At 31.9% G+C, this 25,863-nt stretch overlaps 2 protein-coding genes and 1 pseudogene across 2 annotated transcripts; 2 read left to right on the forward strand and 1 right to left on the reverse strand.

The window, feature by feature from the left end:
- The first annotated feature begins 3,859 nt into the window (after positions 1-3,859).
- Positions 3,860-10,793, forward strand: LOC100814072 (65-kDa microtubule-associated protein 3-like; annotated as a pseudogene).
- Positions 10,794-11,272: 479 nt separating this feature from the next.
- LOC102667678 (AT-hook motif nuclear-localized protein 6) lies at positions 11,273-17,891 on the forward strand. Its single transcript, XM_006587320.4, has 5 exons — positions 11,273-12,905; positions 14,706-14,773; positions 15,301-15,432; positions 16,536-16,697; positions 17,158-17,891. Exons 1-5 carry the CDS (start codon positions 12,524-12,526, stop codon positions 17,446-17,448), a joined length of 1,035 nt encoding a protein of 344 aa, XP_006587383.1. The 5' UTR covers positions 11,273-12,523; the 3' UTR covers positions 17,449-17,891.
- Positions 17,892-21,119: 3,228 nt separating this feature from the next.
- LOC100803387 (nucleolin) lies at positions 21,120-22,162 on the reverse strand. The gene has a single exon (XM_003533994.5). It carries the CDS (start codon positions 22,076-22,078, stop codon positions 21,611-21,613), a length of 468 nt encoding a protein of 155 aa, XP_003534042.1. The 5' UTR covers positions 22,079-22,162; the 3' UTR covers positions 21,120-21,610.
- Positions 22,163-25,863: the final 3,701 nt, after the last annotated feature.

The following is a 25,863-nucleotide window of genomic DNA, read 5'->3' on the forward strand; positions in this document are numbered from 1 at the left end:
ACCGTCTCAACTCTTGTCTCTTCATAACTCACTTCAAGCAATTCAACTAAGAGGAAGACAACATCGTCCACATGAAGAGTCTCAAAGCTATGGAAGGCCCTTGTAATGGGCAAATGTAGCAACGATGACACATCATCTAGGGTGATAGTCACCTTTCCTACCGGTAGATGGAAACTACTAGTTTCCTTATGTCACCTCTCTACAAAAGCATACATAAGTCCCCAATCACCAGTGTTTAGCAAACATGCGATTAGAGGACTTAATTAAGGGGAAACTACTAAGCCTTCAATCTCAGGAGCAGGCCTGCCAAATTTTTCTACCTTCCTTCCATGGAAGGACAACTTCAACTTAGGACGTTCCTGAAAATAAAAATATAAATCATTTGAACAGTAATAACAAATACTTATCAAAATATTATTAATTTCAAAATATAACTACCTCTCCATTCCAAACTGCCACAACCACATGATGAGCATAGTCCATCAAAACTGATGTGTCATGAGGCTCGCATGGAAAACCCTCGGTATCACTAACTACATCATCAGCAGGTGCCTCTTGAGGCTGCTCGTGGACCTCTTCAGCAACATGATCCACATGTTCAACATCCTCAGCAACAGGTGCAACTTGTCATTGCCTACATGCAGATGTCGTGGGTCTTCGTCACTGGGGGCCTTCATCACAACTTACTTCTCTACCTAAAGCTCTTCTTATAACCCTTCCTAAAGCCCAACCCAAACCTTTGGTTTTAACTATAATCTGCACATTAAAAGCATGATTAACAATTAATGACATCGTTCAAATAATAATATGCACATTAAAAGAATGATTAATTTTTTTTTGCACTAAAATATATGATAGAAATCCTATGACAATTTCTTAAATTTCCAATAAATGAGTTTTTTTTTACACCACCAAATATTATTTATATCACTACATCCACAAAAAAAAAAATTGTCATTTACATATATAAATTTTCTTGTTACACTAATTTGTACAACATATACTTAATAAAAATTAAAAATCAATCATATTTAAATATTTTAAAAATAAATATTTCAAATTTCAAATATAATTTAATTTCTTAAACAAAATAGATTAATTACTTTTCTAGGAATTAATTAATTATTAAAAACAAACTTAAATAAAAAAATAAAATTAATTAAATAATTACATATTAAAAATTCCAATAATTTATTTTTATAAATTAAATTTTATAACATTTGAATTATTAAATTATTTTTCAAAAAATAAGTTATTTACTATTAATTAATTATTTTTTATAAAAATTAATATATGGATTGGTTATCCGTATAAACCATACAGATTGTCAATCCATATAGCTTATACGGATCCCCAATGATGGCAATGGTAGTGCACAAACAACCACAGAGACGAAGAGCTACTTATGCCGCAAAAGGAGAATACGACAACTACTGCAATGGAGTAACCAGCGGCACCACTAACGACAACAACAACGGGAAAAGAAGACACGACAAATGAAGGAGATAGTGCCACAAACTGTACGAACAACACGAGGGAGAAGGAGAGCGAGATGGAATGGTTTTTAAAATTAACGAGAATGATATTTGTGTCACTTCACATTATTTGTTGAGTGTATTAGCAATTTTGTTGGTGTCCAAAGCAAGTGCCTACACTTTGATGTCATTTTACCGTTTATTTACTATTTAGTACTACATGAGATATGAATAAGATTGGTCCATGGGATAATATTTTGAAAAAACAAACAAAGAATGGGATGATATTATAAGAGTTGGATATATATATATATATATATATATATATATATATATATATATATATATATATATATATATATATATATATTCACAACATGTTTAAATTTATTTTTATCCTATAACTTTATGATTCTATAATTTTAGCCCCTTAAATTTTTTTATTACACTTTTAGTCTTTCATATTTTTTAAATTTAGCAATTTTAATTCACAGTTAGTTTTTGTCAATTTTTTTAACAAAAATCACTCACGGGTAGTCGTAAGGACCTAGTTTATTGGAGTTAGAATTTAACTAATTTACTTTCAAATTTGAAAGATCAAAATATTATCTTATCAAATTTGATAAAGTTACAAATAAATTTTTCACGATAGTTGAAAACCTGTATTTTAACTTGTGTGATATGGAACCTATAAAAAGAAAAGGTGTGCATGCATTAAGATAAAGGGTTTCGTTCATGATCAAAAGTTGAAAATAACATAATAGGTTTGTAGGGTGAAAAAGAGTTGAATAATCATTAATTACATTACATTCCTTCAAATAAACTAATTAGCTTAACCCAACAAAAACACACTAATGAATAATGATAAAACCTTAACCATACCCAAACACCTACCAATAGTGGTACAATTCAAGTTTACTAGGTTTGTCTATCCTAGTGTTAGTTCCATCTAAGGGACTGTGACCAAAGTATCTTGACAAAAACAATCTGCACTTAAAATGTCTTATCTTCATAGTTGTCTAGAAACCTTTGCTCTCTAATCTTGAAGTGATCTTCTTATTATGGTGCTTATCTATCCACTGCTTAGTGTCAAGCAGGGCCACAACCAAGAAACAAAAGGGAAAGGAAGAGGGGTGAGATATGAAACCAAAGGTGCTTAACATGCATTTACACTTTTATGACAACATACTTATACCTCCTCTTTATTGATCAATAGAACACATATAAATAACTCACATCTAATCCTTAATTGAATCTTTATCATGCATAACACATTAATTATTCTTAGCAACACAACCCAGACCATCACCATCACCTCAAGCAATTATACGACCAAAATAGTGTTCAAATGTGGTTCATTATTATCATTCATGATTAGAGTTCTCTAAGCATAATCAATTCTCTACCAAACATAACATTGAACACTAGTAATGTTTTCACAAGCAATGTTATTACATTTATCAAACATATGAAAGGATAGAATCCAGGTTCAATTTACATTTTACCACACACAAGTGTATTCAATCATCCAATAGGAGTTAGTCAATGTGATACATGTTGGTACAATATATCAATCAATAATTATCTTGTAATTAATGCATGATGCATGCAAGTACCTGAAGATAATATTTATATGATGCCCTTGACATTAAATCGTGGAATAACCTAGAAGGCCAAAATTTTGGGGTGACACTAAGCTTGAATATCATGGGATGGCACTAAACCTCTAGATGGAGTATTGAAAAAAATTGAAAAAGTCTCGCTCTCCAACTTGTTATACATTCTAATTTATAACATAGTGATATTAGTAATTTTGAAAATTTCTTACTTTCTACATGTGTTAATCCAAATATTCTAAATTAAATTTATCTTTCGACAACAAACGTTAAATATTTTATTTTTATTATTAATTATTAAAGTTTAAATGTATTTTTGGTTCTTAAAATTTTACAATATCACAAATTTTGCTCCTCAAAAAAATAGTTCATGAATTTTGCCGCATAGTTTACAAAATATTGCAAATTTTGCCTTAACTTAGAAAAATTGTCACAATTAATAAAAAAATTATCTCAAACTTTTCTTAATTGTATTGGTTTAAAGGAAAAACAACTACAAAAATATCTTAATTGTGACAATTTTTCAACAAGGGAACAAAATTCACGTGATTTGGGAATAAAATCCGCAAAAAAGAAATTAAAGAACAAAATTTGTGACATTATAAAATTTTAGGGAAAAATTGCAATTAAGTCAATTTGTTTGAATGTCTTAAAAAAATTGTTTGAGTAGAAATCAATAAAATAAAAAATAGAAAAATTCCATTCTTACCAATCTAAAAAAGGCAACGGTTACAATTTCCCTCGATTACATTCTCTCTCTCTGTCTTCTTTCTTCTTCCTATTACTTTTCCATTTCTCATCCCATTTCAAAAATTCACAAAACTGCATTTTCCTAGAAAAGTTATTTTCTTTTTCTCGAGAAAACCAATCCCCCCTTTCTTGCCAAGGGGGGTTTCTAGACCAAAGCAAATCACCAATCCCTTTTGTTCTCAGGTTATTACTCTTATCGTTTACTATTATATTGGTAAATTTACCATCTTTGCTTTTCTGGGTTCCTTAAAATCATGTTCGCTTTTCGAGGAAAGTGTAACGACATAGTTTCTATTATGGGTTTCAGAAATTCTTCAATAACAAACAAACAAAATACAAAACAAACATCAACCTAAATTTAGTATCTCACGTTGTAGTTTTGTGTCCTACATATCCTAGGTCATTGAAATATTCTAGCTTTCCTCTTTTTTGCGTTTTGGTTCTTATTTTTTTATCTTTTAAATTATGCATTGTGCTCCTAACATTTTCCAAAATTATGTTGGTGGCAGAAAGCTACGTGCTTGTTTTGAAATTTTTTTATGCCGAGTTTGGATTGAATCTCGGGGTGTTCAACCAATTGTGTTTGGTTATCTTTTATTTATTTATTTTTCTTTCATTGGGGATGTTGGATTAAGAAAAATGGTTTTTGCGGATTATAGATCCAACACTTGAGATACATGGATTAAATGATGGAATCATGCTCTGTCAAAATTTAAAATTTTTGAAAAATGCATTCGGATCAAGGTCTAACACTAGGAGAGTAATGTGGCATTTTCAGTGCATCTGTATGCCAGTTTGTTTTAAGCCTAATGATAATGGTGTGGGTTTTAGGTTTTAGAAGTATTGTTTAATGGAGAGAACGGTAGATGATGTAAGTTTGGGAATTTGTTTTAGAGCAACTAGTACATTGTGTCATTGTTTCACATTTTCACTTATTTAACATATAGTTGAGCCTTAACCAAATGAGACCAATGGCCACCTTTATGCATTGGCTGTGGACTTTTTTTTTTACATCAACTGAAATCCTTTTATATAGTTTCTTGTAGAAATAGTATTTTTTTCAAGTGAGAATCTCAACACAATTATGACCATGCTGTCATTTTAAAGTTACTTTATTGTACTTTGTACATTTGCATTCATGCTTCTCATTACCACCAATTAATTGATGAGTAATTCTACATTGGAACTTGATTCTTCTTGGATGGTGACTTGTTTTGAATGATTGGTCGTTGATTTTAAATCTATTGTAAGTATTTGTTAGTTTTTACATCTGCAATACAAATGATTTGGAATGACTGTTTTCAAGTTTCACTTATTCTGGCCTTTTTTGGGGACATTGGTTTAAGAGTTTTTTGTTTTTTGGTAGATACAAGTGATCCGAAATGTCTAAACCAAATCATCTTTTACAAACCAAAACAACATGTGGATCACTTCTTGATGAACTTCAGGTATACAATAAATTTTGCTACAATTCATCTTTAATACTCCCCCTGCCTCACTGGCCAATAAAAATAATATTTGGTAAACTAAAGAAAGCTCTTATTGTTTGTCTTGGCTTATTTTTCATAATAGATAATATGGAATGAAGTTGGAGAGTCTGAGACTGAAAAAGATAGAATGGTGTTTGAGATTGAAGAAGAGTGTCTAGAAGTATACAGAAGAAAGGTAGATAAAGCAAATAGGTCTAGAGCTCAACTAAGGCAGGAAATTGCTGATTCTGAGGCAGAGCTTGCAAGTATCTGCTTAGCAATGGGAGAGCGACCAGTGCATGTTAGGCAGGTTGGACTTTTATGAATCACTATTTTTTTTATTGTTTTAGGCCTTGTATGTGTATTGGTTAAATAAAGTAGATTAAAGACCTTAAGAAATGAAACTGTATTTATTGTTGCATTTGCGAAAATAATTTGAAGTGATTTTAAACGAAGTTTTTTTACGTTACGTAAGATGTGTTCAATGAAGATTGTTGGTTATCAATAAAAGCTCATGCACAAATTTTTTATCTAATAAATTGTTTTCAATGAGTTACAATGTGCCAAAGGGGTAGTTGTTGTGTTGAGAGGGATAATATGGATTCTTGTAAAAAATAATATACCTTTATAGTTTTCTTTGTTGTTCCAGGCCTGGGTAAAGGAGGAGGGTTGTGTTAGGCCCTTAGTAGCCTACGTAAAACTGGTCCATATGCCTAACATGGTCACTCGCAACAATTTTGTTGTTGTATAGTTTTCTTGGTTGTTATTTTCATGAGCTTTGCAGTCAAACTAAGGTTACTTTGTTATCCAGTTGATCTACTAAGAAGAGGATTGGGTATTTCTTGTCTTTCATATTTTTCTAGTTTGACCAAAAAGCTGTAAGCTTGAAACAAGAGCTAGCAAGAGTTCGCCAAGAGCTGGAGGAAATGCAAAAAAGGAAGTCTGGGCGTAGAAATCAATTTATAGAAGTTCAAGAACAAATTCAAAGTATCTCAAATGAAATTAGTCCAAGTATTACAGCTATTGTAGATGAAACTGATTTATCATTAAGAAAGCTTGAAGAATTGCACAGACAACTTCTTGCACTTCAAAAGGAAAAGGTCAATCTTTTTCTTCTAGTCCCCCCTCTCTCTTTGAGTGTGTGTAAATCAATTTAAAACATCATGCATTATTCTTTGTTACTTTCTATGCAGAGTGAGCGCCTCAAGAAGGTTCAAGACCACCTGTATACCTTAAATTCTCTTTGTTCTGTGCTTGGCTTGGACTTCAAGCAGACAGTCAGTGGAGTCCATCCTAGCTTAGGAAATTCAGAGGGACCTAAGAGTGTAAATAACGATACCATCAATCAATTGGCTATTGGTATACAAGGCCTGCGAAAAGTTAAATTAAAGAGAATGCAGAGGGTAAAAACTGGCAGTTCCAAGATCTAAATTAGATATGAAACATAATTTCGTGTTTATAATTTCATGTTATTTTCTCTGGTTGAAAGTTGTAAATTGCTTATGGTCTGGCAGCTCCAAGATCTAGCTTCAACAATGTTGGAGCTCTGGAATTTGATGGATACACCTATTGAAGAGCAACAAGTTTTTCAGAATGTTACTTGTAATATAGCTGCTTCAGAACATGAAGTGACTGAGCCAAACAGCTTGTCTGAGAACTTCATCTATAATGTGAGTTATAATTACTAGATAAAGTAAGGACTAGTTTTCTTGATTTAATGTGGTTATTGTTGGACAATCAACACATCCTCAAATAAAATTACCCACATCTACAAAGGATCGTGAGAACACAACAAATATTACAGCGTAGAAAAAATAATAACAAATATAAAAATTTAACGTGGTTCGGCACCTTTTGCCTACGTCTACGGAACCATCTAAAAAATATTTCTCTATCACAAAAATGATTACAAAATTGTAACCCACCCTAAATAGTGTATCACTCCGAGTACCTCACTCAATGGTTACAAGAAATGATAACACTCTCACACAAAGACACTTTTCTCTCAACAAAGTGACTTTATTTCATAATCACTCTTCACACATACATGTGTATCTTTTCCACTAATTTTCTTCTCTATTTATAGTGAAAATTACCACCTACTATAATAAATAAGTGCTCTTGGAAGTTGAAACAAAAACAACTTCCAATGCATCCATTCAAATATGCATTTAAATCACCTAAACCTTAGTGATAAAAATTCAATTCCCAATATGCATTAAATGCACGTTGCCTTTTGACTTGGAACTTTACAATTATATGTTCCTGGATCAGTAATAATTCCGTGCAGGTTGAGGCAGAAGTATCTAGGTTAGAAGAGTTAAAATCAAGCAAAATAAAAGAGCTTGTTTTGAAGAAAAGAGTAGAGCTAGAGGAGATTTGTCAAAAGACTCATTTGATTCCAGAAATTGGCAGTGCAATGAAATATCCTGTTGAAGCCATAGAATCCGGTAAGTTCCTAGTGAGAAACCACTGAATGAGCGCAATTATTTCCTCAGCAAACTTAAAGTCTGCATCTTCCTTTCTTTATTAGGATCTGTAGACCCTGCTTGTGTGCTTGAACAAATTGAACTTCGAATTGCCCGAGTAAAAGAGGAAGCTTTTTTCAGAAAAGAAATACTTGAAAAAGTTGAGAAATGGTTGTCAGCATGTGATGAAGAGTCTTGGCTTGAGGAGTACAACAGGGTTAGTTTTTTATCTTCATAATTTCTGTTATGCATATATAGGTAGGGACCAACTTACACCAGATTTTAAGTCTTGGGCACTTATTATACTGTTTTAGCAGGTTGGTATTATTAACATTGAATGTTTTTCAGCAGTTGGATGGATAAAATTCAATGTTCGTAAAAAAAGTTATTAAGAGCTTGTTTGTTTAATTTTTTTTCATGAATAATATTTTTATTTTTGAAAAAAAGATCAGATTCTAATTATTTCGAGTAGCTTGTGAAAAAGTTATGATTATAACTAACTTTCAAAATAAAGGAACTTTATAATTGTAATCAAATAAAAAATAACTTCTACTTTTTATAAAATCTCTAAAAATAAATTATTTTTTATACATCTTAACATCCCTTTTTTTTAAAAGCCTAAACAAATGGGCCCTAAATGGTGTAAATGGATTCCCCTTCCCATATCTATCACACTTCACAATTTATTAATTTTATTGTACATTTGTTTCTTCTAGGATGAAAATCGATACAATGCTGGGAGAGGTTCTCATATTACTCTCAAGAGAGCTGAGAAAGCCCGTGCCTTGGTTAACAAACTTCCAGGTATTTAGAGATCTTGATTGTTACTTTGTTAGCCATGAATCCATAATGTTATTTTGTTATTGGACCTTGAATGTGTCAATGATATTAACTGTAACACAGCTTTGCTTTTCTGTGCTTAAGTGTTTGCTTTTATAGTAGAATGTCTTTTTCATTTTCTTTTGTTTGCATATAGCAATGGTAGATGCTTTAACTTCAAAAACTGTAGCATGGGAAAAGGACAAAGGCATTGAGTTCACATATGATGGTGTAAGTACCCTCACCTAAGGAATCATTGGAGGTCACCTTGGTGTCAATTGGTTGCTCAAGTCTGTTTGAAACTAATTTTTGCTGTATGTGACTTTCTAGACCTGTCTGCTCTCCATGCTTGAGAACTACTCCCTATCACGGCAAGAGAAGGAGCAAGAACGTCGTAGGCAGCGGGTATAAGGACCACTTATTGCATTTAATTATTCAAATATTTCTCCAATACAAGTTTTTTAGTTACAAGAAAATTCCTGACTTTTGTCTGGTTTTAAAATTCAGGCAACATTTTATTGATCTGTATCAGGAACTTGTTAACATATTATGTTTCTGTTTCAGGAACTAAAGAAACTTCAGGGACAAATAATAGTGGAAAAGGAGGTACTGTATGGATCTAAACCAAGCCCTTCAAAGGCCCAGAGTGTAAAAAAAGCACCTAGGTTGTCAACTAGAAGTACATCAAGTAAAAGAATCTCCCTTGGATGTCAAACCCCAAAATCTGATTCAAAAGCTACTCAGTCATTCTCCACAGGGAAGACAGACAAAGTACACCAAAATGAGCAACTAAATAACCTGGATGACGATGTTTCATGTTTATCATCAGGTAGTTACTTCTTTTAGACTCTACCCCCCCTCCAATTTTTCATGTCTCTGGCTTGCAGAATTCTCACTTGGTATTTGGTAAGGATTTCCTGCCTGTTTGATTGAAAGGAAAGAACAGGAACAAATTCAAAATCTCTTACGAATTTGCTTCCCTTAATTTTGGCTAAAATGGTAAGGGGGATGTTTGGAACGTGGTAGGTTCTCTATAGGTCCAGATCCTGCTAAACAAAAATATAAATATTGGTAAAGCCAAATTTTCTGTCTTGGTTTTTTTTTTCCTTTCATTCATTTATGGAAGCAGGAAATTTTATTAATGTTAGATTCCATTAGCAATTAGCATGGCATTTTTCTTTCTGTTATTTTTCTTCTCAAAATGAATGACTTGAGCGACCTCCATCAATGTAGTTATGTGCCAACTTGCCATCTAAACATAATAGATTTTGGATACCTGTTTATGTTTTCTTTTGTTTTAGAAGAAGATTCTCCACCGGATTCTCCCAACTACTCTTCTTGATGGCTTTTTGATAAGGCTGTATGTGGCACCAAGGAATGGTTTAGACATTTTTATTTGTTTGATGTTGAAGGTGGAGGCCAAAGCCACATCTCAGCTGCTTGATTTTCCCCTAATTTCTAGCCGGTATATCAAGTATTCCTTTGATGTCTGTGTTTCATATAATCTGCACAAACAGCATATATGTGAATGGTTTATACAGATGATTTTTTTCTTGTCACATTCATGCATTTAGAACTCTTAACTTATTTTTGTTTTTCTCATGTTATAGCCAGAAGAGGACTTGATATTGCTGGTGTTCCTTTGAGAAAATACTCTACCGGTGCTGGAAGTGTTCTTGACATGGTATCTCCTTTGACACGACAACCTTTTTCTCCCATCTCTTTAACATTATCATCGAAAGCCAATGTCGCAAATGCTGCAAATGATACACAGAATGAGAAGTTGCAGAAAACATTAGTAGTTAGGCAATTTTCCATCTATCACTACCTCAAAGACAACCACAGTGGCCAATGAAGAGAACAAAACTCCAAAGGCAGTACCTATTCCTGACCCCACTACACCTTTGAAATTGTTGAATCCTATGAATATGTCCATGACTCCAGGTCCTGCATCAGTTCCTTATGGAGTCTCGGCTCAAGAGATTGAATATTCCTTTGAGGAAAGAAGGCTCGGTTTTGTGTTAGCATAATTTGTTTGTTTGGTTTTCCAGATTACATAGTTACATTGTTATAGTAGTTACCTGTGATGATGATCACAAGTCAAATGTAATTGTTTTTCCAGATGTACATAGTCAGAGAAATGGATGTGAACTATGGTGTGGAAAGAGCGTCTTAATGCAAAATTTTGCAATCTAATGTAATGTTTTTTTTTCTTCACAAATAGAAGTTTAATCTCAAAACTGTTTTACCTGGCCTATATTTCCCAGCAGTACTCTTCTATTGCTGGTTTGATCTCCACTTTAAATATAAAAAAAAGTTATATTAAGAGTAATAATGAGTCACACGTGTGACTCAGTACCTACATACAACCAAATCTATGTTTGTTTAGCTTTCTCACCAGTAGATTGTGGGAGATCTCATGCACCTCAATCCTACCGAAAACAAAGTCAACTTGTTTTAGTTAGCAAAAGAAAAATTCTTTATTTGCTTTATAGCTACCAATACTGACAACTGTCTACAGCTTGTAGTGTCAAGTCAACAACTAGCAAAAAAAAAAGTTTATTTTTTAATACACAATTTAGCTGTGAAATAATATTGCTCTATTTGGATTTGTTCCCTTTTCCTTATGTTCATCAGTTAAGTTTCCACGTTTGGGAAGTTGCTGCAAAAAAAAATAGCACTGTATCTTCTTAGTCTCCAAGCCTAATAGTATCTGTGTATGGATACCCTATTAAAATAGCACTGTATCTATTAAGTGACTAGTAGCCCCTTCTGATTACGAGATTTTTCTGTGTTTAATTTTTTGTCCTTTTTTCTTCTCAAAGAAGAAAAGGTTTTAAGAAATGGCCCCTTTAGTCAACACAAGCTGTGAAAGAGAAGAAAGGGAAAAAGAGAGAATAGAAGGTCAAAAATAATGGGAGAAAAGATAGAAGAGCAGTGCATGCGTTCTAATGACATCTTAGAGTAGATTCACCAAACCAATAGGACATTTCAATTAATTAATTTTCTTTTTGCTTGTGAAAACATCCATTTATTATGTGTCTTAGTCAACTTTAATTTAACTTAGAAGACAAAGAACTTGTCAGTAAGGAAATGGAATGGCTCCAAACTTTGCTTTACAGCTTCGAATTAAATTTTTTTCTCTTGTTTTCAAAAAGCAGTAAATAAATAAATGCCAATTTTTATAAAAGGTTTTTTTTCTCCTTCTTTTCCAAAAACAACACCTATTTTTTTATGCATTCAAATTAATAAGTATCTGTATCCAGAGTCATTTATTAAATCACCTTTATTAAATTTCCAAGACGGACGTGAACCAATTTCTTAACCAAAATTCATACTTTGAGTTTTGAAATTAAAATATTAATTAATAATTAAATTCCCATTATTTAATTACTTTATTACTTTATCATTTTACATTTTGATATATTTTCCCCATTTTTTCAACTTTATTTATTTACTCCTCCTTTTCCTGCAAAACCCTAATTTCATATTTCACTCTGGAGAATTTGTGAACCAGAATTTTTGTTTTTCTCTGTAATTGTAGAATTTTTATTTTCAAAAATTTTGTGTTATTATTTTTTTTTGAAGCTCTTTCCGCTCTCTGCAATGGTGGAGATTTGAGTTACTGTGTCGCGTCTTTCTCGGAGTTCAAAATTCTGCTTCTGGGTTTTCGTCATTTCAGACAAAAGTTTCTATTTTTGAAGTTTTTTCTGTGCAGTTACAACTTTTTCTGTGCTCAAACATCACTGTACTGTTTCTGGGTACGTCAGTTCTGCATTCAAGTACATTTGTCTCCACTGAGTTAAAAAAAAATCAATATTTTCCGCTGTTTTTGAGTTTGTTAATGCTTGAATCTTCAATGGGTAGGGTTTAAGCGAGTTTTAAGGTTTTGGGGTGTCCTAATTTTTCTTTGATTCGCACAAAAAATGGAGGAAAGAGAGATTTTTAGTTCTGGGCATGCTGTTAAGGTTGTTGAGGCCCCCCAGAGCTTCCACGTAGCACTAAACTCCGTGCAGTTTTCCGGGCCCACAGTGGAGTCACCGGTGCCTTCTCCAGTTCCGGCATCGGCACCGGCACCGGCGCCGGTGAGTGCTTCGGTGATGAATTCAGGTAGTACGGAAGGGAAGAAGAAGAGGGGCAGGCCTAGGAAGTATGGACCGGACGGCAAGGTGGCGCTGTCGCCGATGCCGATATCGGCGTCGATTCCGTTGACCGGAGACTTCTCAGCCTGGAAAAGGGGAAGAGGGAAGCCACTTGAATCAATCAAGAAGTCTTTTAAGTTTTATGAAGCTGGAGGTGCAGGACCAGGTAGCAAAAGGATTGGTCATTGATTCCTACGTTTTTTAGCCTTTAATCTTTTATTAGTTACTGCTTGTATGTTTTTATGTTTTACTGTTGCATTAGCAGTAAATAACAGTAGATTTTTTTTTCCCTTTCAAATTGAGTAGGGTTCTTATTTGCTATGTAAATTGTAAACTATGGATTTTTTTTTTTTTTGAGTTGTATTTGATTTAAACTTTTGGTTTTCAATATGTGTGTTTTGTTTTGTGGATTTGATTTATGTTTTTGAAGTGGATTTTATATGTGGTGGTACAAGTGGACCCTTGTCTGAGATTCCCTTCAGATCTGGAAATGAAGATTTGTGGTCAAAGTGAGGTGAGGTCGGTTTTCAGTTAAGGTAGCATATGATACTCCTTTTTTTTTCTTTATGAGGGGAAGGTGACATAATCTGACCACAGAAACTCAGTTGGAATAACTGAAGGCACCGCACCAGCATATTCAATAGGTTTAGTCCAGTACTTATTAGGCTGATGTGACAAGGCTTGGAATGGTCTAAAGTCTATACTATTGATTTGGACTTTGGACCATGCCATGCTGCAAAATAGGAACTTAAAATTGAATAATCTGACAAGTTGATTGTTGAAGTTGCATATTTGAAAAATGGGTAGTGTTTACGGGAAAATAGACTGGAAAATTTTGTAGAAGATTTTAAGATGAATTCTTCCATGTAGCATGTTAATAGTGGCTTCATAAAGTGATAGTTTTAATTTATTAGCCATTCAAATTTAATTAAGTCTCTCAATGTGCGTTTTTCCACATCATGAAGAGGTTGGAATGGACGTGGAAATTGATTTTAACCCCCTTTTTTTAAAATGCAGCTCATGCTTAGGCTACAATAGTTGTGAGTGTAACATGCATACTTTTATATCTGAAGATATTCCTGGTTCATAACATTTTTTTATATGAGATTTAGCTCTAGGCCTTTTGAAAGTTCTGGAGGAGGTTCTGGAACAGATGAAGCATAGCATAGCTGTTTCATTACATTATGCATTTGATTAATGATTGATGAAGCAGGGTAAATCTGGTTTACTGATGTATTTGGAATCAGGCTAACAACGTATTTTTTGTGGCTCTAATTGCACCAAGTGTCAATTTGTAAACGAGACCTTGAAATAATTTTCTGTGAAAACAAGTTTTATCAATGAAATTGTTGAATCATGTTATTTTATCGTGATGATTATATTCATGTATATCAAATTTTAGGCTAGTTATGACATGTATGGTTTAGCTTTTGGAACTACAACTATGTTTTTGGTAAAAGCTAGACCTAATGTGTTCTTAAGACATTTGTAAAAGTGTAACCTAATGATAGATATTTACATATATTTTAAGTAGCACATTGTCTGTAAAAATAAAGTGGTGCAATGAAATCTATTAGTTTTTAAATTGCATGAACATCTGTAGATTTTTTCTACTTTACAGTTGATCTTGTCACACAGACAAACACAAACACATACATATGTACAGATAGGATATGATTTAAAGGATGTAGCTCCTGTTGCAGCTTACAATGTCAAAACCCCTTTCGCTGTTGAATTCTCTTGAAAATGATCTATTGGTCAATATAGTTTATTTCACTGAACGTATATCATGTCTGGTTAAAAGTGGTTCTAATTAAATTATTTATTTCATGGATTGCTTTTCAATGGAATGAAAGTGGATTTTTTTTTTTTTTGTGTGAATTAGATAGTAACTTTCACTTTGAACTTTATGTTCTCTTCTCTTACTATGTCTATCAATTAATCTACCTGCCTACTTATTTTATAGGTGATGGAATTGCATACTCAGTTGGTGCCAATTTCACACCTCACATCCTTACAGTAAATGAAGGCGAGGTATTCTGTTCATTTCCTTTTAAGTCTATATTTTAAAAATAGTCAGATTATATTTAGCCAACTTGTGTGATGCCTTATTCAGAAGAAATGTGAAGGCCATTCATTTTGTCTATTTGTTGAAATTCCATACATTTCTTTTAAATGTAATAGTATCTTACCTCTTAAATTTCTTAATTCCTTTTAGCATGTATCATATTTTACTTTCTTTATTTGGTTTAGTAATCACTCTTTATGCTTTTAATAAAGTAATATTGGTGTATATAATCAAATACCTAAAATATTTGTTTAATTATGCTTGTGTTATCCCAACTCTCAAAGTTGTGAGCATTACCCATGTGTACTAACCTCAGGATTGGTGGTTCTTAGGAAATTGAACAAAATTTGAAATTAGCTTTCTGGAATCCATTTGTTTCTGAACAGGTTTATAATTTGAGAAGTCAGAAAGTTGTAGAAGCTTTTAGTCAAGAGGAGGAGAATAGATGAACTGATTTGTGAATGTATTTGTGATTTTCTGTGCCCTGTTTCAGGATGTTACTATGAAGATTATGTCCTTCTCTCAACAAGGATGTCAAGCAATTTGCATTCTGTCTGCAAATGGCACAATTTCAAATGTTACACTACGCCAACCAACTTCTTCTGGTGGTACTTTAACATATGAGGTTAGTTCAGTCTTCAGTCCTAAATTTCTCTATCAGCTGATGTATATGTAACATTAACCTGGCTTCTAATTCCTGATTTATCTCAGCACTATCTGTCTACAGTCTACCATTTAAGGCATCAAGTACCAAATGTCGTTTTTTTTTCTGTTTTTTTTAGAGGGGGGTGTTGCTGTGTTGGTAAATCAAGTGTTTGTTTTTTTAATATGTTATCAAGTATATGATATTAAGTGAAGAATGGATGCATCTACACTAAACTGTTAGCAAAAATAAGGGTCTTCATTTAGAGTTTTTTAAAAGTTGATTCTGGCAATTGGGTGAGAATAGTTATCTTTGTTATGTGATTGGCTTCTCTTGCAATATTTTCTCTGACTGTATCAGCAGATGTTGGTAGTTGCACTAATTAGGTCATCAACTAAGATGATATTAATGTTGATAATTATGCATTAAGCCTTTGATTCGGACATGTAGAAAAAGTTGGTTCTTATCCACAAATTCAAGATCTAATATGCTTTCTTCCTTTCTTGTGTTCATAATTTTGTGTTGAATATTCTCAGTGAAAACTGAGAACTATCCCCATTGCTCGGTTTTAATAGTGTTCAGTATCTTTTAGTTTTGAACACTATAAGTGAATATCCCTTTGCTTTTCACACTTTCCACCGTTGCCTCTCATAGATGTCTTATTGTGACCTTGTTTTGTGCTTTTTGACAGTTCATGTCTTCTTGCATTCCAAATTTCTTTGGAAACTAAATATACTATCACAATAAAAAAATTTCATGTATGGAATTAGAAATTTTATAGCCATTTAATTCACCTTAACATCACATGGAATTGATTCACATTTCACAGTTATCTTTCTATAGAGAAATGCAATCAACACTCCTTTGACACTCAAATGAAATCCCACATTGGTTCCACTAATGATGGTGGACCCAAGTTATTGAGCGGGTCCGGCATGGGATTTTATCCAAATCAGTGTTAGAAAGAGATTTTCAAATATTGTGTTGTTGCTAGCGTTCCTACCTTTATATATTGCACTTGGTTACAGCACTAGATAAATACATAAAAAATAAATATGCTGGCACTTATTTTGGTGTTTCTACAGGGGCGGTTTGAAATTCTCTCCTTGTCTGGTTCATATATAACAACTGAGAATGGATTAACAAAGAGCAGATCTGGTGGGATGAGCATCTCTTTGGCCGCTCCAGATGGTCGAGTAATGGGGGGTGGATTGGCTGGTTTGCTGGTAGCTGCAGGTCCTGTGCAGGTAATTTCTGCTATAGAGGAGGATATTTGATAGGGTTTAAAAAAGAAAAAGAAATACCTTGTAAAATTGTTTATCAAGATTTTTTAACCTTTATTAAATAGGAAACAAGAGTAAATAGTCTATCAGTTGACAGGGTAATGGCAATGAATTTTTACAGTCATCTAATCACAAACCGTCAGGTATGATGAGTTTGTTAACTTTTACAATAAATTACCTTAAAAGTTATAACAATGATTCTTTTATTGGTTGACTGTGTAAAAAAATTGCATAGAAAGTGAACTTATAGGATACTATTGGTCCAAATGATGGTTGTCCAAATTACTCTCATCATAAAGCAATTGTATTAAATTATAAACATTTTAGGCTACTCAAATAAGAGTTATGATGGACTTTCTTGTTTAATATCAACTACTTAAAAGAAAAATGAAGAAGCTCCTTCTCATGCCATCTTCTGCATCAGGTTGTTGTGGCTAGTTTTGTTCCTGGTCATCAGCTGGAGCAACAGAAACCAAAGAAGCCGAGAGTGGAGCATATATCAATGGCTGCTCCGACGTATGTCAACCCTACTTCTGCTGAAGAAATAAGAATTGGTCTTGGTGGAGTAAAGCCAATCATGACACCGGCTGCTTTTCAAGTGCACCACATTTTTGGCAATGGTCAAAGCTCTGGGAACTCAGCTTCTGATGATTCAGCTCCTTTCCCTGAAAACGAGTCCAACCCTAGCCATGCAGATGCTGGAGTTGCATGCTAAACATTGTTTCCTGTCAAGTATTTGGTGTTCTACAGAGTCAAACCCCATTTAGGCTCATGCTTGACTGATGCTGACAATTAACATGACAAATGTCTTATAGTGGGATGGATGAGTATCAGGTTGGTTTTGACTTGAGAAATTGTTCTCTTTGGTGCTAGGTATTATTAGTGTTAGGAAATCTACTTTTTAGCTTTCCATGTTTCTCTTTGGTGTTATCTAATATTGTTTATTGAGTTGTAGCAGTTAGATGTAGGATATATGTTATGCCACGTTCTTATTAGATTTTATAGATTGTTTGAAATGAGTGCATGTGGGTGCTTTCTAAACTGTAACCTAACGATATTATTTCTTGTGAAGGAGGAAATTGCATTTTAGCACTTATTTGTTATTTTCTCCTTATTTTCCGTTACCTAAATACAATGATATCTGGTTGATTTTAGTAATGTTTATTGGAGAGCCATTTTATATTTTATGCCCGATGGCCAAATTATGCTTTTGAGCATTTTTTACATGTTATCCATCAAGAATCTATCAGGAGTAATTGAGTAAATATGGTTGTACACTTTTACATGTGTCAACACTTGCAATGGCTACTAGTATTAAGAGTGGAAGTGGACTTTGTAGAAATCAATCTCTGGGAATTCATTTGCAAGTCACTGCAATTGCTCAAGGTCACCTAGAATTGCTTTGAATTAACTGTATGCAGAGAAATTTTCTGGCGAAGACATTTATACGAGCCACTTAGAATTGCTTTGAATTAACTACACAGTTAAAGCATCAGTTTGTTAATTTCTCAAGGTAAATCTGAAGCAAAAGCCTTTAAAGCCATGCCAGATTAAAGGTGATATAGACTTGAAACCCAAGATATTTGGAGTTTTTTGGCTCAATTTATTTGATTTCCTTCTTATGTTTTGATGTTTTTTTTAATCTACCCTTTAAGTAAAAGCTTTTTTTTCTTTTATGTATTGTTGGTATACAAAATTTTTACATTGTTAAAGAATCAGGAATCATTTTAGTATGGCTGTTAAGAACTAAGATGATTATTTTTAAATTTAACAAACTAATTATGTATAAAGGTTTGTAAGTAAATTTTATACTATCAACATATACACTATTTACTCTAAATGAATAATAGACAATCAATTAGGTTAATTGTCATATTTTCATCAACCCTATTAATGGACAAAGGTCCTATGGTGTTATGGTTATAAAGTGACTTGTATATAAAAGGGGAGACAAAAACAATGTTGTTAAAGGGCTTGTTGAATTTTTATTTGGTCTCTTAACTTTGTTTCTTTTTAATTGAGTCCCTACCTATGCCTAACAACCACATAACTAGTGAGTTGTGAGTGACCACAACCATAATTCCAACACAAATTGCCACCAATTTATCTGTAGAAAGGGGAGGCAGATCAGAAGCAAAAGGATATGGACTCAAATGTGAATGGTAGCACTGTGGGAAGCAATGGTGATTGAGAAGGTGGTGTTGGAGTTTGTGGTGGTTCAACAATTTGTGTCATTGGTAGCATAGGTTGGTGAATGGTGGTGATGCTAGAAGTTAGGGGGGCTAGAGTTAAGGATAAGAAAGTAAACAAGAAAGGGACTAAATAAAAAAATATTCAATTTCTTTATTTCTTTTTTACTTAATTATTTTTTAAAGAAAAATATATATTTTTATTTATCTGTTTGTTTACGTGTTTAAAGTGATATTAGTTATTAACTCTTTAATCATTTTCTTTTTTTTTTACTTAATTTTGAAGTGTTTTACAGACTTATCATAAATAATAAAAAATAATAATAAAAGTCATATTAGAGAATTAAAAAAATATAAAAACAAGATAATTACATTTTTTTAAACTTATATGTTAACTTTTAAAATGGATAAAAAAAAACTAATCAACCAAATTAAAATATTACCAATTCTGAAGTGGTGTCTGTCTTCATTGCATCCCTTTACCCAATTAAGCCACTGAATCGCCATGTCAACATCAACATTCGGTAAACTATTATTATCATGACAGAATGCATTGATTAATCATTTTTTACTTAACGAACATTGAAAAAAAACATGCAACCAAATTTAAAGTAAAAATTGAGTAAGATTAGTAGGGGCAGGGTCACCGAATGAGGAAGTAACAACAAGGATACTTCACACTCTAATTTACATTATCAAAGACTATCAAATTAAGATTTTTTTACTGCAAAGAGAAATGACACAAGATAAAATTTTACATAGAAGAGAAGAGGAAAATAAAAAGGTAGGAATTGAGTAGCAAAGCTATTTTAAAAGGTTAATCAAACATGTCTTAATCGGTTAGAAATTTCGTTTGGAATTTGCTTTTGAGCTTTTTCCATAATCTTACCGTCGTTGTTTCATCAAGAACCTCAAACAGGACCTCATTAGGCAAACTCAAAAAAATCAAACTATTTGCCTTATCTAAAATCTCCTTGTTCTCCAGCTTCAATTTTGGAGGTAGTATATCTTTTCGTTTAAGTTGTCTTGCAACTTTTCCATTAACAAAATTTAAGACATATCAACAGATTTAATGTGTGTGCCGCCAAAGGCAACTTTCTACAAAGGGAGAATGAACAAACTTGAATAGCAGGCTCATTGGAGTAGTAATTACACACATACACCATCATACTAACCTTTTTTTTATATAAATATCATACTAACCTTGGTTAGCCAACAAATGTTTTCTATGAATAATCTATCCATATACAGTAAAATAGGATCTTCATTTTATTGAGGGAGATTTTTGTTGCACCTTTTAAATAAAATGTAGAATTCATCATTATTTAGCATCTTTCATATTTCAAAATTATTAATGACTTTCAATTTTTTTACGTTAATCCTTTTCCATCTTAAATTCTATTTATTTATATTCTCAAATTAATTTCTTTATGTCTTTTACTTTATAATTGTTACAATTCCTTTCATTGTCATAGTCGTTTTTGTTGTGTATTTTTTTAGTACCAAGAAAAAAAGAAGCAACTAGGCGAAAACAAAACCAGCCAATCAGCAAGCAATAAATAAAGTGCAAGAATTCTTGTTCTGTGAATTTGAGAAATATATTTGTATATAATTTTTCTGATATAAATAAACTTTACACTTTTTAATTTTATAAAAATTGATGGAATTACTACATAATAAACTCTCACATGTGTGGATCTTACACAAAAATAACCGGTTGTTCCTATATTACAAAGTAATGTAAAATGTAATGACAAAATAAAGTACACGAATCATTTCAGTTAATTAGGCATAAAGTGATGGGTGACACAAAAATCTAAAATTATTGATTTTTTAAACTATTATAATTAGAGTATTTGATTTCTCATAACACTTCAAAATATACCTACAAGTTAGTTTTTTAAGTCAATTATGAGAATCTTCTTAATCATATTTCCTCTTTTCTTAAATATTATGTTTTGTGAGAATTGAAGTCAGTTTTGCGACATAAGCCATATTTTTTCCATATCTACAATTTTGCCACATCTTTCAGTGTACAATCCATCTTGGGCTTTAGGATGTTGCCTTAATTACACTCCACAACCCTTTTGCTGTGCTTCATCTCAATTCCCAGAAAGAAAATATGCTATGTTTCATCCCAATTCCCAAAAAGAAAAAATAGATGTCCTTTCGTGGCTAGTGCCTAGAGCATCCAATATGAGCAAAAAGAAAAGGAATATATAAATAAAGAAATTCCCACAAAATGTTTCTTTACAAGAAAAGAAAAGAAGAGAAAAAAAGAAGAAAGGAATCCCTACATATGCTGCTTCCAAGCATGCTCTTTATGCACATAACTTTTTCCCCTTATCCATGTGATGTGAGCAATTAGAATAAAGTTCTATACATTGAAAATTCTTATCTTCTATTCTATCTTTCAGGGAAACTGACTCAATCACTCAACTTTCATTCATTTTCTGGTTTGATTTACCAAGGCACTATGGTTGACGTGTTGGAACAATTGCATCCAAAACACAAGCAAGAGGAATTGATTTCTATTCCGAACCAAAGAGATTTTATGTATGCACATATAAACAACTATTTCTATATTATTTTCTTGAATGCTACAATACAACAAAATTCAACACAAGACTCAAATGTTTCAAGCCTGAGTTTAATAACCCAAAGTTAAGGCCTAACTTTCCTTATCATTTATTTGAGTCCTATGCATGTGCTCAACAGTTCTTCCTTCCACCCTTTGTTAACTTTCTCTATAAACTCTTCCACTCTTCTCTTCAGCTCATCCTCATCGTTGTCGTCGTCGTCGTCGTTGTTGTCGTCGTCGTCATCCTCCTCTTCCACTTTTTCCTCATCTTCGTTGTTGCAATAATCATTGCCTTCAATTCCAATGCTCTCAACTGTTTCTGCTTCCTGATCATGTGACACTTCCACTGCTTGTGGCAATGATGCTGTCTCTTTTTCCACAAGAGAATTAGAGTATTTTGCTTTTTGTTTCTCATTCTCGTCACCTTTGGAAGGAGGGATTTCACTTTCTTGATGAATGCTGAGGCTAGGCTTCAAGTCCACTAGGATAATGACTATGATCAAATTGCAGAAGCAGAAAATGAATGTTGAGCTGGAAGCAGCTTGAGTGATGAACTCCAACACAGAATCCAACATAGCTGGGAACAATTAGGAAACAAACACAAAGAGAGAGTGAGATAGGGTGGAAACAAGAGAGCAACTGTATATGCAATTTTGAGGACTTTTAAGGCATATTTAAAGCCCTTTTGAGATATAGATGCAAACGTGGAAAGAGTCCTTTATTATAATATTATTATAGGATGCAATCGCGTGGAAAGAGTTTGAAGAGAAAGAGAACAAAATAAATAAATAAAAATGAGATGTGACTTATATTTTTATATTCTATTTTAATTTTAAATTTTTATCTCAATTTATTTTTATTTTATTTCTTTCTACTCTGTTGAATGGATCCTTTAAGGAGATGTTGGTGCTTGTGCTGTTGTGAAAGCTATCATGGGAATGTAGCAAATATAATATACATTCGTGTATGTGAAAGCTAAGGAATATAACAATATAATACACATTTGTATAATAATAATAATTGATCGATTCATGTATTGATATAATGTGTGTGGGAAGGTTCCAACTGTATGTGGGGCGTATTTTATTTCATTGATTAATCAAAAGTCTTTTGAACTATACAAGGAACATCACATGGAGCTTTCTTGGCTAGCACAGCCCTATGTCATAACTCGACATCACCCACCAAAACTTTTTACGAGTGTTTGGTTTCTCTGTTTATTATTTTCTCTACCCCTTGTTGTTTCTCGGTTTAATTTTATAATCATGGGCAATTAAGTAAACTAAAAAAACAATAAATGGATTAAGATTTTGTATGTGTTGTTGAAGATCTTGGGATTTTTGACTATGACTAAGTGAAAATGACCATTGACCTAACTCTCTGTAACCAAACACTGTTGAATGTTAGAAAAATGTGTTGATATTAAGCTTTGAAAATGTCACCCCCGATGTTCACAGCTCATCCCTCAATAGATATTTTATTGAATGTGACCCAAACAGAGGAACAGGGCCTAGAATTTCTGAGAGCGAAATTTATATTCCAAATTTAATTTAATATAACTGGTTAGTTCTCAGTTTCTTCTTATAAATATTTTTTTGATAATTTTATCTAAATTGTATTAAAGTTGTTTCTCCCTGCAGTAATAGCATATTGTCATGTACTTTACTATTTAAAGAGTGTAGACACCCTTATTCCTTTTTTAATATGATGCTGAAATTCAAACAAAAAGATTTTGCCCAGCTAAGCCACTGATAAATATAGGAAAATGTCTATGATTTGTAATTCAAAATTCTGGACGACAGAATACAGTAGCATATACTATTAAATAATCATATTCATTATTCTCTCCATATATAAATTTTATGCTCCTCACTTGTTATCTTTGTCATAGTTTTCTCTTCAAATTAATTAATTTTGATGGATTGCTTACTCGTCCATTGAGGGTTGAGAAAATAGTTCAGGTTCAAAGTTCTAATGTTATATATATAGTATATGTGTGTGTGGACGAATCAACTAAGAAAATCAGTGAACGATCAATGTATTGAAGTTTCTTAAAATAAAATAAAAAAAATTAAAGTTGGTGCAAGTTCCTGTTGTTTTCCCTAATTATTATTACAACAGAAACGGTAAAGTCATCCCGTTTTAAAGTTGATAATTGAAGCACATCCATCAACAATTATTGTTTATTTACCTTGGTTGACTTTCAATTCCATTAGATTTAAGAGTCAAACTGTTCTTTTGATTGCTTTCCCACTGCTTCTTGGCTCTTTGTTTATAGTTTTCCAATCGGTTTCATTAAAATAATTTTCAGTTGACATATATGAATTAAGCATAGAGTCAGTCAATATTATTCATGTATTTCAATTTTGATGGTTTATTCTATAAAAATTGTTCAATGCACTTCTATGTAGTTATTAGTATATCATATAGCACTTCTAAAAAAATATTATATAGCAAGTTAAGAAAGGTTTAAACCTAATAAATTGTTATTTGCTAGTTTTTTTTTTTACAAGTATGTTTTCATACGTTCAAAGTATTTAAACTCATTTTGTATAAAGCAACTAGGAACAATGTTAAGGATGGAAAGGGAATTATGACCAAGCCAACATTAGGCTTAAGTCAAAGTATAGGACTATTTAGTAAATATAAGTCAAGATATTTTTTAAAGGATTTAAAAAAAAATGTTAAACTTTGGGTCACTTGAAAAGTTTTTCAAACCTAACATGTGAGTTTGTTTTAGTAAATAATAATGATAACAATAATAATATTAATAATAATAAGAAATTTTAATTTTTATATATACTATAAGAATAAGGATTTTTATATTGTCAAATTATCGGATCATATATATATATATATATATATATATATATATATATATATATATATATATATATATATATATATATATATATAAAAGTAATTATTATAAAAATAAAAATTGTATTATATATAATAATTTATTATTAGATGATAATGTAAAAAAAATCATTATGTAGGCCTATATTATTATTGTATTAGGATTATAATATTATGATTTAAGATTAATTATTTGTTCTATTTAAAGGCTTAAACTGGCCATCAACTTATATATTAGTTGAGTTGAGGTCCATTAGTGTATATATAGGTAGTTTTTTTTATATTATTTCAAAGTTGATTTTTATTTAAGTTTTCAGGACATATCAAGTCTCAATTAAAAAATGGATCATATTAAGTAAACACGTCAATTTCAAATCTTATATCCAAGAATCAAGTTAGTTTCAAGTCTTACAAAACCTAATCTAACTCAGCCTATGACAATCGCTAAATAGTGCATTCCTATAGTGGTTTGATATTATGGTACATGCAGCAATTATTTACCTCAACAATAGAAATGACGTACACACTCCTTTTCATGTTTAATTTAAGATTAAGAAAATTTCAAGCTTAAAAGTTATTTTCAAGTTTAAAATTTTCTGTGTTTCTTGAATTTTGAGGTTTTAATTTCAAAAGAGAAGGAAAATAGAAGACAAAAACTCTTAAAATTAGCCTTTTATTTCTTTTGTTTAATTAAGAATTACTTTTTAAAAACATTCTTTTCAAAATTTAAGTTATTTTCTTCTTCTAAGAAATAAATATTAATTTCCTATAAAAAAATAAATATTAAATAAGTTAAATCAAATACTACTTTTAGTACTTTAAGTTATGAAATAACCTATAGATAAAAAAAATGTCAATATATAACATTCGCATAAAGCTAAATATAATATAACGATATGAAAAAGAGTGAAATTTCTCTTCACGTTCGTTAAACATGTAAATTCCAAACCAAGAATATTAATTGTTGACAAATTAGCCCAGTGGAGCACATGGGTATCTGGTTTCAATTTGAGTATTAAGATTTATATTACCTATAAGTAAGTAGGTAACTCCTAGCCCATTATGACGAGATCATATGCCTAATAACATATTATTAGTGGATTGGAAATCTTTTTATGGAAAACAATCTTTCCCGGTTAGAGATCACGGAAGTAAATGCCATCGATCATCATCACAAATTCATAATAGCAAACCACATCCTAGTCATCCATTTCGCTTGCTTCTCTCACACTTACTAATATCATACTCTTGTAAATAAATAACAAAAAATAAAGTAATATTCCAAGGATCAAAATTCATGGTATTAGAGAATATTTGAATAATACCTAATACACGTGAAGGTTACATTACATTAAAACTTTGTCTTTATTCGAAAACCAATTACATGAAAGGAGATTTATGACAAAGTGGCTATATAGGAGATTTATGGCCCAAGACAAAGTTTCTCCTTTTTTTTTTAATAGTAAGAAAAAAGTTTCTGATTACAACAATAATCACCACC

The sequence above is a fragment of the Glycine max genome, chromosome 9 (genome assembly GCF_000004515.6).
Source record: "Glycine max cultivar Williams 82 chromosome 9, Glycine_max_v4.0, whole genome shotgun sequence".
In the NCBI taxonomy this organism is placed as follows: Eukaryota; Viridiplantae; Streptophyta; class Magnoliopsida; order Fabales; family Fabaceae; genus Glycine; species Glycine max.

Bases quoted from the DNA above. Each gene is read 5' to 3' on its own strand.
- LOC102667678 (XM_006587320.4), top strand. From the start codon at position 12,524: ATGGAGGAAAGAGAGATTTTTAGTTCTGGGCATGCTGTTAAGGTTGTT. The intron at 12,906-14,705 runs GTAGCAAAAGGA...CTTATTTTATAG, and splicing joins AGCTGGAGGTGCAGGACCAG to GTGATGGAATTGCATACTCA. The intron at 15,433-16,535 runs GTTAGTTCAGTC...GTGTTTCTACAG, and splicing joins GTGGTACTTTAACATATGAG to GGGCGGTTTGAAATTCTCTC.
- LOC100803387 (XM_003533994.5), bottom strand. From the start codon at position 22,078: ATGTTGGATTCTGTGTTGGAGTTCATCACTCAAGCTGCTTCCAGCTCA.